At 37.5% G+C, this 19,459-nt stretch overlaps 1 protein-coding gene across 5 annotated transcripts in view; it reads left to right on the forward strand.

The window, feature by feature from the left end:
• Positions 1–19,459, forward strand: part of Grm8 (glutamate metabotropic receptor 8) — an 867,398-nt gene that overhangs the window by 155,871 nt on the left and 692,068 nt on the right. For all 5 annotated transcript variants that reach the window (XM_021237614.2, XM_004856414.3, XM_087204574.1 and 2 more), the window contains exon 3: positions 9,634–9,850. In XM_021237614.2, coding sequence (XP_021093273.1) covers positions 9,634–9,850 — 217 coding nt within the window. The remainder of the gene's footprint in view (positions 1–9,633; positions 9,851–19,459) is intronic.

The raw sequence follows: 19,459 nt of genomic DNA on the forward strand, positions 1-19,459 counted from the left end.
TATTCGGTTTTTACACATGTGTGTCCTATTTATTTGACTTAAGATGATGGCCTCAATATGCATCCATTTAGCTATAAATGACTCTAGTTTCTCGTTCTTTATGGCCGAGTAGTACTCCATTTTATAAAAAAACCACATCTTCTTTATCCAGGTTCCAGTTGATGGGCACTTGGGCTGTTTCCAAGCTTTAGCTATTACAAACTGTGCCGCTAGAAACATAGGTGCACATATATCGCTGTGGTATGATTCTTTTAATTCTTTAGGGAAGATACCCAGCAGGGGAATAGCTGGGTCAAATGGGACCTCTAGTCCTAGTTCTTTGAGGTATCTCCATATGGATTTCCACAGTGGGAACCCTGGAACTCTTAGCAACCTGTACTTTCTTTCACAACATTAATTACAATGGCTATTAAATGTTTATTTGGCTGACTTTTTATTTGATATCTGACCACATCCCTCCCTGGGGCTGGGAGGACCATGTGTTATTTACTGCCCCAATTCTAGAGCCTATGCCGATGGCTGGCACCTAGTTTGAAGAATCTGTTGAATAAATTATTAAAGCATTTGAAGTAGCCATTCCAAAGACATTAAATTTAATTTAACCACTGATCAGAAAAAGAGTGTGTATTTAATTAACCTTTTAAATTTGTGTGTAGTATTGTGTGCACTGCTTATAATTTTCTAAAAATCATAAAGATTAGAAAAAAATGCAGTCTTTATTGTTTTTAAAGGGAAAATTGAAGGCTCAGAGAAGCTTTACATTGTCAAATTAGTTGGGATCGTAAAGTCCTTTTCTTAAATAGTGAAGGTTTTAATCCAATTTGCTATTAAAACTTTTGGATGAATATATATCTAGAGTAGTTATACTTAACTATCTCCATATTACTAGTGATTTGATAGATTATAGAAACTCTTTCCCCAGGAGCTGTTGTGCTTTCTCAATGTAAAATATAATTAGTGGATGTAAAAAAAGGCTTATTGATCTTATAGGGTATAATTTTGGTTGGTTATATGTAAATTCTTTTATATTCATGGATTGCTTGTCTTTTATTTTAAATAAACAGGTTAGAAGTCAAATGCCACTACCAGTTTGATTAAAATTATTACACTTAAAAAAAGGGTATTCATGGGTCGGGGATTTAGCTCAGTGGTTCCACCGCCTGCCTCGCAAGCTCAAGGTCCCAAGTTTGATCCCCGGTAACAACAACAACAAAAAAAGGGTATTCATTATTTTATTTTCCAAGAGAAATTCTAAGTTAATTTGTCTAGCTTTACAGTTGAGATTTTCAAAACCAAAACCAAACCAAAATGTCTTACTGTAGATTATCTGCCAAAAATGTTTGGAAACATCAAGTTATAAAAAAATATTTTAATATAGCAAACCAAAAATCTTCACAGTCATTCACAAATTTATTTAAAGTGTCCAGTGCTCCATGCCCAGCAATACTGGGATACTGGTTTCTGCTTATCTCTCCACACCCTCTTCTCTTTTTCTCTTGCCTTCTGCTTTCTGGTTGGGAGGCTCCTCTGTGCAGACAAAGTTGTCAACAGGCTCTTTTGCCCTCTGGCTCCCAGTGGGCTTTGTCAGGGACATGGTAGGAGGTCTGTCTAAGGAGAGGTCAGGGTATAATTTCCTTGTGGGTCTACCAGGGGCTGGTTGTGGCCTTCAGGGAAGTCATTGTTTCTCTGAAGGTGATTTCTGCGGTCGGTGTTTATGACTCTTATTTTCTGTAACTGCTCTCTCCTCTGATCCTTAGAGCTCCCATGTGGTGACTGCCAAGTTCTGACTCCTACTGGATTATGGCTTTCCCCTGCTGTTCCCTATACACTACTGTGCCTTGACAGGAATCCCTTTATGGAGACTCCTTGAGTTACTGTAACTCCAGTGTGCCATTTATTTTCTTTGCTCCAACTCATATAATACCCTGGAAAACAAAGTGAGAAAATGTTCTTTCTTACATTTCAATAGACCATCCAAATGGATTGTCAGAAAACAACAAATGACTTTGTAAGTGTAATATATGTTTATACTTTCAGACACACATAGATTCAAAAACAAGCTCTTTATGTTTTAAAGAAAGCATGCTTTCTGTGACTTGATCTCCATATTTGCTGCTGAAATTTCAGGTTTATTATCAGTAGTAAACCATCTTTGAACTTTTTAATCCAGCAGTAAGAATGGATTGGCCTTATTAGTCCAGTTTCTGACCCTGTTAGTCCTGTGCATTTGTGAAGAGGGAGATTCTGGTGAAGGATGTGGTCTTCATCTTGGCCTACAATGGAATCAAACTCATGCTCCTAAACCTCCTAACATTCTCAGCTGTATTAACTGACACAGGCCATTTTGGTGTGGGCATATATATAAGGCTTTGCTTATTCCAAGTGAGCTGATGTAGGAAAAGGATAAAATTGTGGGATAATGAACAACAGAATCTCTCTTGTCCCTGACTTCCACAATTCCCCATTTTAATAAACTTCTCCTCTTCTTTTGTTAAGCTCCATCATGCATCAAAACCCAAAGGCTTGGATCTTCCTCTAAGTCAAGTATGGGAATTCAGTTAAGGAGAAAAGCAGAGATGCATATGTCACATTTGGTACTCTTTTGTACAAACAAAAGGCCTAATTCTGTCCACTATGTGGGCAGGGTGTTTTTGAGCAGATCTTGATTTGGAAGGAGACTCATACTTCTTCATGTTTTATGGACAAACTTGAGGCAGGCACTGCTTCTTTATTCTATCACTCTTTGACTCTATATTTCCTTTCTCCTTATTCTGTTTTTATGAAGCTGATAGGAACATGAAAGCTCAAGGTAGTGATGGGAGAGGAGGACCAGTGCTGGATATCGGCTTCTAGTACTGACTGGTCATTTTTACATAATTTTTGATTATATACCTGCTTTGCCACAATCAACTAGTAGTTTTAATACTACAAAGCACTTAAGTCTGAAAAGATAAAGTTAGTGGCTTCAGTTATGCTTTTCTGTCCTGAATTTTCTAGAGACAACAAATCCATACCAAGGCTGGGTGACAGCCACTGTTGCTAAGGCCACCATTGCTGGAGAAGTGCTCAGGCAAGCTCTGCCTCTTGAGGGAAGAGTGTAGCTTCAAGTTGATCTTTCACTGGAGAAAATTAGTGGTGGTGTTGAACAGCACAAGCAACCCACTCTCCCAATCTGCCCTACAAAATTGCATAATCAATGAATGAATAAGATTGTTTATAGAGATAAAAAGAACAAAACCATTCTTGGTGATAAAAATGTGTGTGACTCAGGTATTCTGTCTGGAAACCTGTATTCAGATGTATGCAAGTTTCTTAAATTTACTACAGTTCTGAGGGATTCTTCTGAGCTGTGCTGTAGGTGCTCATTGTGAGCCTTGTATGGGGTATCTTGGCATCCTTAGGATCTTTAGTAAATGAAAAACAATGAAGAACAGAACTTACCCCATTCTGAGCAGACGAAGCACATTTCAAGTATACTTACAATATTTTAATATTCAAACACTGGGAAACCTTGAAAAGGCAGTTGAAATAGAATTGTAACTTTAGGCCAGAAAATGGGCCCTTTGAGTCTCTGTAACACCTAGCCTCACCTTTCGATCATGTACAGTTAAACTCAGTAAAGGCAATTGGAGAGACACAGTCAGTTGAGGGAGGTGTAAGTATTTTTTAGCCCTGTCTAGAATAATCATCCCACAGATAAAGATAAACAAGAAGGGGCAATTGATGAAATAACCCGTGACTTTGGCCTTTGATAATAAAAATGTAATTTTTCTTCTTTAATAGCAAATAGAGTTCATGAGATTTCAACATGTTTGTCAAGATAGTTCTGAAGTTTTCACAGACATTTATATCATTCTTAAGGGCTCAGTGACAATTGTATGCATCCCTAGGATGAGTCTACTCAGCTCACAAGTGAACTGCACTTAGTTTATTTGAATTGGAATTTTATCACCTCAGCTTAGTAGAACACAGTTATCTCACAATGATCAGAAGAGCTAACAGCTGAATAGATCTTTGGTTAATAAATATTATGGGAAATATTAATTATTATTATGGGTGACATTCTGCTTAAACAGTTGTACAGTAAGGTCTTTCAAAGTTGGGGTACATGGAGAAAAATGATAAGATTCCTGATTGATGAATGAATGGATTAATTTTTAATGGATATTTATCAAGCCTCTTATTGTGCTAGAAGCTCATATTACATCTTTAAACAATACAGAAAAGACCCAGATAGGGTTTGCATGTTGGCAGGGAAAACAGTTTACACAAAGTAAATCAAATTGTGATAATAGTAAGTTAGGAAATAAATAGGATGATGAGGCACTAACAGGAGATGAGAAGATATAGTCAGTGAAGTTCTATTTGAGGAGACATTTGAGTTGAGGATGAAGGATGAGCAAATCCAGGAAGGACTTGTGAAAACATGGAGTGATATACATGAGGCTTGGAAGAGGAAAAAGGCTTGGCCAGGTCAGGGAGCAAGAAAAGCAGCCTGCATGATTGGATCAGGTGAATGGAAGGAAAAGATGGTCAGATGCCAGATCAAAGGATCCATGACAAGAGGTTTGGGCTGTATTCTAGAAAAATAGAGAGTGATCAATGAACCCTGAGCAAGGTTTTTATAAAATGTAACATTTTTTCTTTATTTTAAAAAGAATCCCTCTGGTTGCTGGGCTAGTGTGGGTTTGAGAAGGATGACAATGAGAACAGGAAGAAGTCAGGTGGTTGTAGGGATCCGGGTACCACAGTGGCTTGGACTAGGGCATGGTCTTTTGTTCCTCCTTTGCTAGGTCATTGTCTGAGATGGCTAATGGAACTCTGGATGTCTTTGAATTCTAGTCAGTCAGAAAGAGGGAGGAGCATAAAAAAGGTGAAACTTCTTTCTTTAAAGACACTTTCAGAAGTTATGTTCACTACTGCGGAGAAGGCTGGGAAATACAGACTAGTCCAATGTGGCCCAGCACCTATGAAAAGTCAGAGGTTCCATCTAGGAGAAGCAGAGAACGAGACTGAAAGACAGTAATCTCTGTTACCATCTATTTTAAACACACACACACACACACACACACACACACACGTGAATTTCTTTTGAAATGGAACTTTAGCTTCCCTGAGGTCTAAGTAAAATTTTTGGACTCTCTTCTTAGAGTTTGTAAGTCCAAGATTCACAGAATAGCTAGTTAAATGTAGATCAAATAATTAGCTTTATTGACAGCTAGGCAAGTAAAGCACCAAATAAGTCCCCCAGCCACATGGCTGTCTGTTAACTGAATTGGACAGAATTCAGCTTGGACCTGAGGACAAAATAGTTCCTCCTTCTCCTATACCACATCTCAACCTTGGAAACCAATTCTGCATGCCAGAAGATTTGAAGGGCACTTATTCAGTAAACTGTGTGGATTTCAGGCCTCTCTTATACAGTTAGTTGCTAAAAGGATATGAAAACGAAGAGAGTGTGCTTTCTCCTCAAGAAGTGGAGAGGTCCTGCTAATCTGACCATATAGAGAAAAGAAGCCTAGAATGTGAGTGGACAGGTCAAAGGATACAGGGAGAGCTTGCTATACACTCTTGCCTAATAAATGTAGAACGTTGATTCCTGATTCAGTTTCCTCCTCTCTGCTTTGGGGGTGGTTATCAAGGAGTGGAGAGTTTGTTAGGAAATCTTTGTTCTGGAACTCCCCAAGAAAGGTGAGGTTGGGAGTAGACATCTCCCACAGGCTGAAGTGAGAATATAGAGGGGAAAAATTATCAGAAAAGCAGAAGTTAAGGCAATTTTAGGATGGGTATGGTGATGAATGTCCTGAGTTGTATAATTAATTACCTCAAATGTGCTTTATTTGGGAAATGGAAATATGGCCTTATTTTAAGCACACATCATATTCTTATGAAACCTCAGCACAAAGAAAATGAGAAATGAAGAAAAGCAAAATGACAGGTGCTTTCAAATGTGTAATTTGATGCCTTTAGGAACTGAAAGACAAAGAAAAGGTAAAAGTCATATAAGGACAGTGATAGAGAATGCTGGAAGAGGGGATTGGATGAAGGAGGACTAAGAAGTTAGGACAGAGATGAGAGTGGGGAGCACAGCAGTGATTGTCCTTTTCAGAGGCTGTCATAGTGATGTATTAGGATTCTGGACCACTTCAGAGGTAATGGAAGAGAGATTAAGGAAAGGAACTGCCATGGCATGCTGAAGTCTTCAGGAACCAGCAACAGGGAGAGACCTGCAGGAGCAAGGGTATCAAGTGGTTACTATAGCCTGCCACAATATTTGGCTGTGGGTGAGGGCTCAGGTCAAGAAACATCACATCAGTGGAGGAAGAAGCTAAGGAATAAATTATTGGACTCTGTCTCCTCTTTCCCTCCCATGGCCTGTTGGCTTCCTATTGGCTAAACTCAACTGGAAGCCAGAAGCAAAAGGTCAACATGGTACAATGGTAGACAGTGGGCTCCTAGGGCACACTGAAGGGTGGAGAAAGATTGAGAGAACAAATGGAGAAGAGCCTGCAACACAGTTTAGTGAGATGCAAGGCAGGAAGCAATATTAAATTTTCTGCCACCATATAACTAATGAATTCCCATTAAACATTCATTGAAGACTTTCTCTGTCAGGTGTGGGGATACAAACAAATTAACAGAGATCTTGATTCCTTGAGGATCATAAGCCAGCAGATAGTCAAAATTTTAATATCAGATGGATGGGAACTATGGGGGTGAGGAACAGAAAAAGTTCTGTGATAGAGCTGGGGATAGTTTCCCAGGAAGGAGGTTACATCGACTGCGTGTAGATCACTAGGTGCAGGAGAGCCGTCTCCCTGCACAGAACCAGTGCAGGCAAGGGTGCAAGTTCTGTCTGAGTAGAACAGAAGATACCAGGCAGGTGTCTGATGGTCATCCTGAACACAACTGAAGAGTTTGGATTTTATCCTTGGAGAGGGCAAGTAGGGGCTAACAAAAAGGTTATAAAGGACGTTACTTCTTTCAGAGAATAGAAGAACTGATGAAGGTTGCTTTCCTGAATTCCTTTCTTTCTTAATATGTTTTCCTTCCTCTTCCTCTCATTTCTCACCCTACCACCACCTTTTAATTATTCTTGTTGTTGTTTGTGATAGATGAAACCTCTGGTGTTAGGAGAGAAGTTAGAATGGATTTGATGTAGGGAAAAGAAAAAGAAACATTCTAGGTCTTTGATAAATTCTCACTTCAGTTGCCAGTAGCGGTTTAATTTGAGGATAGTGGGAATATGGGGGATGTTGGCATGGAAATTAAAATGCTTAATGAGCCAATGCCTAGTGGTCCAGTGCAATAAAATAAAAATGAAATGTGACTTCATGACAACTTGAAAAATTGTCTTGCAATACTATTACTGTACTATGATGTGTATTATTGTAGATTGCCACATAAAAAAGGAACAAATGAAAATATAGATGCATACTCTCACATTACTTTTTGCACATTGCTCTCCAAAGAGAAAACTCATCAAGACTTTGGGGAGAAAGTCCATTAATGAATTAATCAAACAACCATCTTCTATCTGCACTTTTATTTTATATACCCTTTACACCTGTTTAATTAATCCTAAACATGATGCTGACTGCTAATTAAACAGACCTGAAAGTGACTGACTGAAGGTAGTAATTTGAGATAATTAGTTTTGGTTTCAAACACTCAATTTTCACACTTTGTGCTCATTTTTAGAAAGGAGGGTGGCTCACTATTATAGACAGGGTGGGGGTTGTGCAAGGCATTTTATTGCTGGACTCTGAGTTGCTGAGGAAGTGGGAGGATTATATGTCCAAATAAGACAAGGAAATGATACAGTGCTATAGAAGTTTCTTAGAATGTTCTCCTCCTTCCCTAACATGCACGCATGCACACACACATACACAACCAACACTCATATATGCACAGAATTACTGTTAATGTAAAGGTCAAACTGCTGAATTTCTTTCATTAAAACACAGAAATGCAGGGCTGGGGTTGTAGCTCAGTGGTAGAGTGCTTGGATAACACAGAAATGCATATGGTTTTGATATTTGGGAAAATTTTACCTTGTAGGGGGAAGATCTCACTGAATCATCCATGATCTGTTTTCCAAGTTCTTTAGAACTAAACAAAAAAAGGTGCAAAAGACCAAGATTTGATGTGTGGCTTGAGATTTGAAGGGGTGTCTTGCTGAATAGTCATGTACTGCAAAGGCACAAAGCCTAATCAAGCCAAGTGTCTGTCAAGAGAAGTCCCAGCATATCTAGCAGAGAAGGAAAAGGGCAAGAAGAGGAAGGTCAGACATCTTTTGAGGTCACACAATGTTGATAAGTAATTTAACAGTCCCACGAGGAGAACAAAACCACGAAGAGTTTGGGGTTGAGTAGGCTGGAGTAGTCACTGTTATATCCAATATAAGTAGGCCAATAAAGGTTGCACAGAGGCTGAGTGACTCCAGCAGCACCCAGGAGAGCTCCTGTTCTGCACCTGGTTGATTGGCATTTCTATTTGTATCTTGGAAAGTTTAGTGTCACTTCTCTGACCAACTATATGGACCAAGACTCTACAGACCTGAAAGGGTTATCCATATTGAGTACTTTTCAAAGATGTTAAGAGTAGAGTCAAAACTCCATGTGGAGTGGAAATCATCTGGTCAGGTGGTGGTAGTGACCTTTGGGTTCCAGGATGTGCAGCTTTGTGCAGGAAGATGGAACTGCCACCTCTTTGACATCACTTTGAGCACTGATGTTACTGCTATATCCAATGGAGGATAAATTTGATTGTTTTATGTATGAGTCAAGCCTGCATCTTCAAGAACACCATGTGAGGATGTATTGGCGTTAATTTGACCTCTGAACTTTTACCCATAGCCTAGCATGACAGCCAAGGAGTGATGTTTTGCATAATTGAAAATGCTCAATCTCCAAAACTATTGCAAAATGATATAGGATTCCCAGTTTGGGAAATCTTCTAACAATTCACCTTGCTCATGTCAGAAAATAGTCTCTTTTCCTAAAGAATTTATGGTCTAGATTCTTTTTCTTTATGATTTTGAGTTAGAGGGTTGAAAAGGTTTTTATTAGAGGATACATGATTGTTCCCAAATCTTTTATATGATACTAAATAATTATAACAAAAGCAATGATTAGATTTGCCAAACTAATTTTTAAAAAATGCAATCTTAAGACTTAAATGATATTCAATGTCCTATTGAATTTTCTTTTAGTCATTGTATAATCTTTATGTCCTAAAGCCAAAGACAATATCAAAGGTGACCTTTCCTGATGTATGTATGTATTATGACTTTATTTCTGTCTCATTTCTGTTGTAGAACAATCATGTACTGAATAAAAAAACCAACAACAAAAAGCACAAGTGTTTTCCTTTGCCTTCCAAAACACTGGAATCTGAAGCAAAACAAAATGTTTTCTTACTGTTTACAAGTACATGTGTGTTGAGAGAAAGTGAACTCATGGACAATTATAAAATACTTTCTAATGCAATTGGTGGTGCTTAAACCATGTTTTGGCTTTAGGCCTACATGTCTAAGTTTCTGGTTAGCTGTGGCTGTTTAGTCTTTTTTGACAGTCTATCATTTTACAAGATTCTCTCATAGGTTGAAATGACCTGTAATTTGTTTTTCAGATACCTCAAATTAGCTATGCATCCACAGCCCCAGAGCTAAGTGATAACACCAGGTATGACTTCTTCTCTCGAGTGGTCCCACCTGACTCCTACCAAGCTCAAGCCATGGTGGACATTGTGACAGCCTTGGGTTGGAATTATGTGTCAACATTGGCTTCTGAGGGAAACTATGGAGAAAGTGGTGTGGAGGCCTTCACCCAGATCTCACGGGAGATTGGTGAGTATGTTTATCAAATGATTGTATCTGGAGGTGAAAACCTCCAAGAATTGTCCGATATGTGTAGAATAATTAGAACTCCTACTGATGCATGACCTAGGTTGTCTGCTCTAGAGGGAAGCTGGATGCATTATAAATGATTTTATTGTTCATAGGTCTATCAAGGTGACTCTTTGGTGCTAATTTAGGAAATAGAGCTCCTGACTTGAACATATTTTGAAGTTATCTGTTTTGATGAGGGAGTTTGCTGGCACATAAGAGCCACTGTAAATTTGAATAAATGACATACTATTTGATTGTTCTAAGTGAAAGTTTACATTAGCAAGTCATTAAATTAAAAAAGGCAGTGGAATTTAACATCCAACAATAGAGGGATTAAGACTAATAATCATCTTAAACTAAAACTGAAGTAGCCCCCAAGGCTATGCTAAAGCAATATTCTTATTGTTATATTTGACTTTTTGCTTTGTTATTCTTACCTAAAACTCTGAAGCTTACAGGGCATGAAGGGCAAAATGTAAAGGTTGGTTAGAAAAAAGTGCTGATAAGTTCTGTCCTGGGCTTTCTTCAAAGGGCTTATTCAAATCTCTGTAGACATCTCACCAATGTGTATATTTACCAAGGAGGTTGTAAGTCTGTTTCACTAGTTGGAAAAACACAGAACAAAACAAAACAAAACGAACTGAGAGCATCTCTTATCATTGATTAGTCCATAATGTATCTTTATGGATGAAAGGAAAAACATATTATTATTTCTTAAGTACTATTATTTTTGTTAAGAAAGAATGCATTTTTCTACAAGGGTAATGGCAATGTTGTATCGAAAGATTAAAAGTGTCTATTGGTTGTTTTTCCATAACTTTGAACTTAAAGGAAGAAATTAGGTCAATCAATTTATTGTTTTACTTGGAGGCTTCAATTCAGGAATAGCAATGATTTAAAGTTATTAAAATAAGATTTTCACTTGAAAAACTTGTGGATGTCTGTATTCTGTTCTTCCATATGCCACAAAACATAGGAATTTATTATGCACAATAGTTTGTGTATTAAACATTTGTTCTACAGCTGTGCTGTTGCAGAAACTGTAGGAAAGGCTTGATCTTGTAGGACAGATTGGGTTAACTGATTTAATTGAACAACTGCTCATACCTGCTGTAAGTATTCATGATGCCATAGTCTTTGCTCTTTTGAATTTTAAATTATATCAGTATTGTTATAAAAATGATTCAAAATATTCAAATGAATTTAAAATTACATTATCTTCTTGGATTAAAATCTCAAATTTATCCTTAGAGCAAATGCCCAGTTGCTTCTGGAAGCAGGGTTAATGCATTATTTAAGCAGCTGATGTCAAATTTTTACCAGAGTGATCATTCAACACAAGAAAGAAACTAATTAATAGAGTATGTATTGGAATAACTTTTCTGCAGTGATCCTGGACATTCTTCAATGTCCAGGATACATTTTGTGTGCATGAAACAGATTACTATAAAAAACTCAATGCAGGAAATAATTTGTTAATTGTTGTAAAATCTGATAAAATGCATTGTTCTCTGATAGAGTATGACTGTATTCTTTTGACTAACATAAGAAATACTTAGTTTTTACATTTTTAGGGACAGTGCTATACTTTGGTAATACTGTCATATAAAAGGAATCAGATGATGCCATTCATTATTCCTGTTTCTGTCATAGTCATTAAGAAAATAATTTTAGTGCCTTGTGCATGCTCCTGATTAGAGCCACACATTTTTTCTGTGTTGAATCTTTCAGTATTCTGTGACTTGATTGGCTATCCATTCTATTTCAGTTCTCACTTATCTAAGGAATGGAGGAGGGATGGATTGTCAATTAATACGCAGAATACTGAAAAGACCAAATTAGTATCAGAGTATACCATAGAATATATTAAATATCAAAATCATCCTTCATTTTAATGACAGATTTTATCTCGAACAAAAATAGTTGAAAATTAAACCTTTTACATGACAATGATATTAATGGAAATGGCAAATGGTAGCAACTTAACCAATTCTGAAATTATCTGATGACCCTAATGAAAATTCATTAGTTCTATAATGTTTGCTGCTTTTACTACAACATTGATGACATCTCTGTCATGTTGTTAGTGGTGTGTTTTAAAAAGCCTTAGTATCTTGATTGAGAATGAGTTGTATAAATTCGTTTTTGGAGTGTCTGCCTATTAATAAAATTATATATTTTCCTATCTCTTATAAATAAAATTTTCCATATTCTCTTCTGGATTTCTTTCTTTAGAAATATTGTTTACACAGACATTTCAGTGTAAGTTGAGGCATGTTAGGTCTTGTCTCCGATTAATTCAGGAAGATCATAATGGAATGATAGTGAGATGAAAATCTATTTAGTGATAAACTCTTGTCCAGTTTGATAAGATTTTTTTTTTCATTTTAACAAGCATTTGAGACTTACAGAAGATTCTTAGGGAATCTGAGAGAATGAAGTTTATGATTGAATGATAGGCATGAACAGATGTCAGAAACTGGTATTCCCTGGGCAAGGTCCCTCCAAAAGAGAAAGAGGAGATACATGATAAAATAAAGACAAATAGGCCCCTGACATCCTTGATGCTACGGTGTCATCCCAAGGCATCTCTTGGCTACAGGCTTTTTACTGGAAAAGTCAAAATACATATTTGAGATCAACAAATAACATACTTTGGAAAGTAGTTTGTGTAGTGAGGCATGAGAAGCACAACTGGAATGCTTAACATCAACGCATAATTGAGCATTTCAAATCAGAGGGCATTTATCCTTAACTTTTTAGACAATTCAAGAAACTGTTGAGGAGTGAGGGATCTATCAGGATCAATACTTGATATTGTACTTAAGTAGTAGACCACTTATGGAACCATTGCAATGTCAACTTTGGCCTGATATTGGGCTATGATCATAGAAATGGAAGAAACAGACTTGAGAGACATTTCTATGACATGTCTCTGTCTATGGAATTTAGTAACTAATTAAATGTAGAATTTGAAGTAATAAAGAAATTAATGTTGAATTTAAAATGCTATATCTGAGAGACTAGGAGAAGGCAAGTATCATGCACAGAAAAGAGTAAAGTGGAAAGGTTGGTTTGGAGTGGGAAGCACACATTTAGTCATGAACACAGTGAGCTTCAGGTACTAGCACACATCTCTGTAGAGAAGAACAGCATGGAGTACTGGTTTAGAGATAAGCAGGAACTGAGTCGAAGATCTGGAGCTTGTTCTCATAAAATTGGTAGATGAGGAGGAAGTGGTGCTTGCCGAGGTAGACATGTGGTGTGAGAAGCAAAGGGGGCTAGAGAGACTCTTGGGAAGAAGCTTCAATATAAGGGATGGGGACAATGTCCCTCATGCAGCAATGGAAAGTGAAGAATGGAGCAGAGTTTTCTCACCCATTGGTGGTTTTGTGATCCTGGAAGGGCTCTCAATCACCTTTGAAGGTTTTCATTATGGGAGGTGGTTGAATGAATTCCTTAGGAAAAAATTCAAAGACTTTGGGCAATTTTTTAAAATAAAAGAACAGGAACTGTTGCCAGAGGGCATAACTAAATGTATGTCATACGGTTACAGAGAACCAAGTAGTGTCCTTGAGAAAAGGGTATTTTAGTTTCCCAGGGCTGTCATAGCAAAGTACCACAGTGTGGTTGGCTTAAAAAATACATATTTTTCCCTCACAGTTCTGAATTCTGGAAATCTGGAATTAAGACATCACCAGTAGGGCTATGCTACTTCTGAAGGCTGCAGGAGCTCCTGATGTTTGCCAGCAATCCTCACAATTCTTACCCTTGTAGAGATACAGGGTGCTACACACCCTGTCTCTGCCATCACACGACATTGCCTACCTTCTTATATTTGTTTGTCTTTTCTTTTTATAAGGGTGCAGTCATACTGGATTGAAGATCCATCTTACTCCAGTATGACACATCTTAACTGATTACATTTGTAATGACTGTATTTCCAAATGGTCAGAGTCTATAGTGTTGAGGTTAGAATTTCAAAATAACTTTTTAAGAAACAAGTCAACTCACAGCAGGGTAATCCTGAAGAAATCAGGGGGATATCTTCCAGGGACAGGGAGGGACAGCAGGTTAGCAACAAGGACAAAAGGGAGGCTAAGTAGATAGAATTTGGTTAATGGAGATGCCTATAATACAGCCAGTTCAGATGCTCCTTTTGGAGTGTTTGCAGTTCGACTCTTCCAGCCTTTACTACTTATTTGTATGCAGTGATATAATGGATAACTCAGGGTTGAAGACTGTGGTAGGTAGTGGAATTGTAGATCTTGGCTGTACAAGGCTTCAAAGTATTCAAGAGTTTTCCTGTAAGATTGCCCTAGGCACTCCTAATGTGAGTGTTTACTGGCTCCTCGACTGGCCTGCTCTGAATAATTCCAAAAGCTTCTCTTTTCATAACACCTGGAAAATTATGAACGTCCAGACAGTGTCTTCTGGCCTAATTTATTTTTATCTTTCCTTTTGGTTGCTTTTGACTTCAGGGAAAGCCATAGCTTAGTTGCTGCTGGTTAAGACTTATTCATCACCCATATTATACACCCTCACTTGTTAGGCCACAGTCCTCTATTTGTCTTGTTTTAATTATTCAGTATAATGTTTCATTGATATTGTAATAAAGGGTTTGATGATATTCTCTCATGCTTTACCATCATAAGCTGTGAGGCTTGTAACTTGTGCCTCAATAAATGACTTCTTTGAGACATTAGACAGGCTCTTTCACTTCTTTGTCTTACCTTATTATACTATTTTTAAAAGAAGACAGGATAATAAATGTTAATGCTACCACTAGCATTATAAGGGGCAAGGAAGCTAAAGCTTTATCTTTGAAGATAAAAGGAACTTGTGAAAGCATGGTATCTTTTCATTGTGGATTTGTGCAGTATGGCAACATACCGCCTTTAATCAGTCATCATGTTTATGAATGGCTTATTGAAGATGACAGGCCTTTGAGTCATCATCACATGCATTACAGGGGCAGAATGGACCCAAATCTGTCAAAGCTTCTACTAAATGTGACTTTTTCCCATAATTTGCCAGTGCTGGAAACTTCTGACTATTGTCTGACATGTGCTCAGAATCTTAAAATCTCAGTGTGGGAAGGGATCATAGACGTGACTGAATTGGCATATTGTTTGAAATATTAATGTAATAAACTAATTAAATTAATTCATTTTGTATATAAAATGATGGATACTTGTAAAAGCATTGGATCTGTTTTTGATGAGGGTCAAGCAATAAAGTAAGGAAAATTTCTTTCTTTAGTGTATATAATTGAGAAGGGCACACTGATCATATTTTTAAACTGAGTATGGCTTTAAAAGAAACCATTTTACTCCCTTGAGATGTAAAAAAGAACCACATTTCTATTAACTGAAATAGATTCACTTTATGATTAAAACAAAGTATTTTCAATGACAGAAAAAAAAAGAATACACAAAGAACAGTTTTTACCTTCAGATGTTCATTGCTTTTGGAAAAATGACTTCCAGCAGGCAAAAATCAATTTGACAAAAGTATTAATGTTGTAAAATACTATGAATGAAAGGAAACATTTTAATTCCATTGAAAATTTTACTTTATACTCCTATAGCTGAGTTTTATTGATAACACCACATTTCAAGTTGCAAATCATATTTAATTAATATTAACACTGGGTGATTGGCAAGAATAACTTCAAAGGAGGCTGAGGAAATTGCAAATTGGAACTGCAGGTGCAGCAATACTGCAGAAGCTTAGTTTAGAGGGATCCAAAGAAAGTGTATATGATTTTAACAATTACTACAGAACCTGATCAAATAGAGTATCGTTTCAAAGCTGTTCTTCACTCTGGCTTTTCCTAATATTTAGAGCTTAGGAACTGCCAAGTAGCAACAGCAGCTGCTAATGTAAAGTAGCAAACAGCATTCAAATAAATGCTTTAAAACCTATTATTTGAATGCTGTAGTAAGTCTTCAGTAAACAATGGCTGCTGGATGTAGGAATCCCATCCTGGAGTCAGACTTTTTCAAATTTGCTTTCTTTAAATATAAGACTTTGTTCATGATCTTCTCTGAGGATCAGTTTTCTTGTCTGTAAGATAGGAGCCCTCTAATCAGTGATCATCAAGTGACATAATACTTATGACTCTTTTTAATAAACTCCAATGTGTTTTTAATATCAGGTATTACTTGTGAAAGGAATGGAAATGATACAGATGTTTTTCCCTCAAGACAAGACAAAGATGTATATTGTTATAAGGATAGGAGGCATGCTTACCTGGTTATAGGATATTTGAACTAGCAGAGAGGGCTTTGGTTGATTTAATTACCTTCAAACTTGGCCATTGCGATAGTTCGGCCTGAAAGACCAGAGAGGACAATTTTGAGTGGTCCTAGCCTTCTCTCTCTTGCCTATTCTGCCACAACCTCACAGCAAGTGTCTTATTTCTTGCCACCCTCAGCTGTTGACTATTCCTTATTGCATCAGACGATAGTTGCCTTGGCTTGAGTCTGACCAGGGATAAGATTTTAGTACAGGTTTGGGGTAGCTTATCTCCCTTAGCAATGGGCTCCTATAAGTCTCTGGTATCTGTAGTACCACTCACTATTCTAATCATAATGTCAATTTTTCTGTGTACCTCTTCTACCCATTGTGTTTTGCTCAGTAGAAGGAACACTAAATGCCAGCAGAGTCCCCGGTACATAACAGGTGATTCATGAGTGTTTACTGAATGGCCATTGCTACCAGATTTGTGGTTTTGTTGATCATGTGAATGTAGAGGCTTTCTCTGGCCCTAGGAGCTGAGAGTCAAAGGTGTTTCCAACAATGGCTTATACTTGTTTTGGGCTGATCTGTAACCTTATAGGAAAGTGGGAAATTTCCAGTGTGTCCATACTATTAAGCCACATAGGATTTGACATTTTATTGCTTGCATTTGCCAAAGACTATCAACTATAGGTTCTTCCAAATTCTAATCCCTTAGCCAAACACCACTGGGAGTGGTTAAGAGCTTCTCACTGGCCTGGGTTGAATTTCAGTTATGTCACATTAGTAATGGGACCTTGGATCTTAATTATGTTGTGTCCAGATTTCCTCATTTGTAAATGGAGATAGCAACTGTGTAAGAATTGAGTGAAATCATATATAGCAGTGAGTGGACCTGGTAAGTTGTTAATTTGTATTATGTTAGATGCCTGTCCTTACCAGCGGGTCACTTAGGAATGATTTTACTTCCCTGAGCCTGTATCCAGTTTGTTCAATGAGTAGAAGGCAGAGCTCCAGTGTGGACTAATTCTATTATTTTTTCCAGCATGACTAATATATTGCCTAGGATAGTACTGGTATGTAGTTGAATATATGAATTAATTAAATACTGTCAGCCTTGCCTCACTTAATCTGCCTGTTTTTCCATTTTGAATCTTCAAATATTAATTCAGCCAGTATTTACAATGCCTTCACCATGTATTGGGCCATATTGGCATACCTTTGAGGATATAGAGATGAATCATGGCCTATGTTTTCTAGCAGGTCACTGTGTATCAGAAAACACAAAGAGGCAAACAAAGAAAAACAGATTAATATGTCCATTGCCATAATGGAGCCATCGTTTAGACTGGGCATTGCCCAAGGACACCAGGCCCAAGGGAAAGCATCCTCAGTTTATGTAATAAAGGTACTTGGTGTGAGGCCATGGAGGTGGTGAATGGTGGATCCCAAGCTTAAAGGGAGCTCAAAGTATGATACGAGTTAAATTAATTCTGGTAACTTCAGCAGAAACAGCTCTCTGATGCAAAAAGCAGCACAAAAATTGAATGTAGACTATGACTCCAACTTTGTTATGTAGTGTATGTTTGTGAAATATTTAGTATGAGTAAAATATAAATGGTGCTTGACAATTCTTATTTTGTCATCTACTGATGATTACACAGATGACCCCACTTATAGACCATCAATGTGAATGTCCTGCCTCAAAAAGATCAGCCCAATTTTCCATGATTATTTCTATCTAGCATCCATGCTAGTGGTAGTGGTTTTGATTTTTCTTTGTTCCTGAGAGTGAGCCAGCAGCAGAAATTCATATCCAGCTTCAACCCATAAGTTACAGGGTTTGGAATGGCTTTGCCGTTATGAACTTGTGATCAGGATGGGCCCTAAGTCCGTCTCTGTTGCTGTAAACTAAAAGTATTGTCTTGCACTTGGCTTATACTCCAGATTCTTAGGGATGGACCTGGCCCCAGACTATGATCTCCTGAGTTTGGACCATGACACACCTCCTATACCTTGTCAACTTCTAACTGATTGGGTAGAAGTGTCTGGTCATTTACTTGTTTTCTCACATGGCTGCTAAGGTCTGACTGAATGAAGCCACCGAGCATGACTATGTAGTGTCCCCTATTATATGCTGGGATCCTGATGCTATCTAGCTGTTGTTTTTACATTTTTTGGTGTCAATTTAATATTATTTTCATAGATACAATACTATGAATGAATAATATGAACTCTCTAGAATAGCATATTTCAGTTTCAGAGGATAGTTTGAGTCTCTCTCAGAGTCTTGTGCAAATGCTAAGAAAGGGCTAAGATCTGTCATGTCAAAAATGTGATCTCTGTTACAAGTTATTTTTTTCTACTACATAACTCTCATTGCTAACTGCATTAAATTCATTAGTTTCTTAGGGCTGCTGTAACAAAGTACCATAGATTGGGCAGTTTAAACAACATAAATATATTGGGTCATGGACCTGAAGGCTTGAAGTCCAAAGTCAAGATGTCAGCAAGATTTTTTCTTTCTATGGACTACAAGGAAAGAATTGTTACATACCCTATCTTAGTGATATTTTTTCTGGCAGTCTTTGTCATTCCTTGGTGTGTGATCTCCTTAGTGTGTGTGTGTGTGTGTGTGTGTGTGTGTGTGTGTGCCGAAATTTCTCTTTACTTACAAGGATACCAGTCATATTGGATTAAAGATGCAGCCTACTCCAGTGTGATTTCATATTGATTTAATTAATTAACTGTTCAATCATCCTGTTTCCAAATAAGGTAACATCCTGAAGTACCACAGATTAGGATTTCAACATGTGAATGGAGAGGGGCCACACAACTCAGTCCATAACACCAACCTAGTGGTTGCTGGATTGAATTGTAATTACAGTAATCTTTGAACTGAGCCCTCATTTTTACTGATCTTTTGGGTGGATTTGGGGGTCTCTGACCATCTGGTTTCACCTGTGAGATCAGCTTCTGAAATCAGGGAAGCCAGTCCCATTTCATCTTGTCTTTCCAGGTGATTCCTAAACATCTCAGAACTGAATACCTAAGTCGTGACAAGAATGCTTAGGCCCAAGGAAATCACATTCTTTTATTTTCTTTTCCAAAGACATTTCCTTGTTAAAGGCATTCTGTTTGGAAACTCAACACTAGATGAAAGCTTTAAGGTGCAGTCTGTACTTTACTGTGTTGATAGAAACACATAATATAAAAACAGCCTTCTGCAGAAATGAAGCAACATCAGAATCCATTTATGTCATTTTTATAGGCCTTAAAAGAGTTGGCCTGAGAAATAGGAGTGTGTCGTCCCAGTTTACTTTA

Source organism: Heterocephalus glaber, unplaced genomic scaffold, assembly GCF_053883595.1.
Source record: "Heterocephalus glaber isolate CG9 unplaced genomic scaffold, H.glaber_assembly_v1.0 deba00000546, whole genome shotgun sequence".
In the NCBI taxonomy this organism is placed as follows: Eukaryota; Metazoa; Chordata; class Mammalia; order Rodentia; family Bathyergidae; genus Heterocephalus; species Heterocephalus glaber.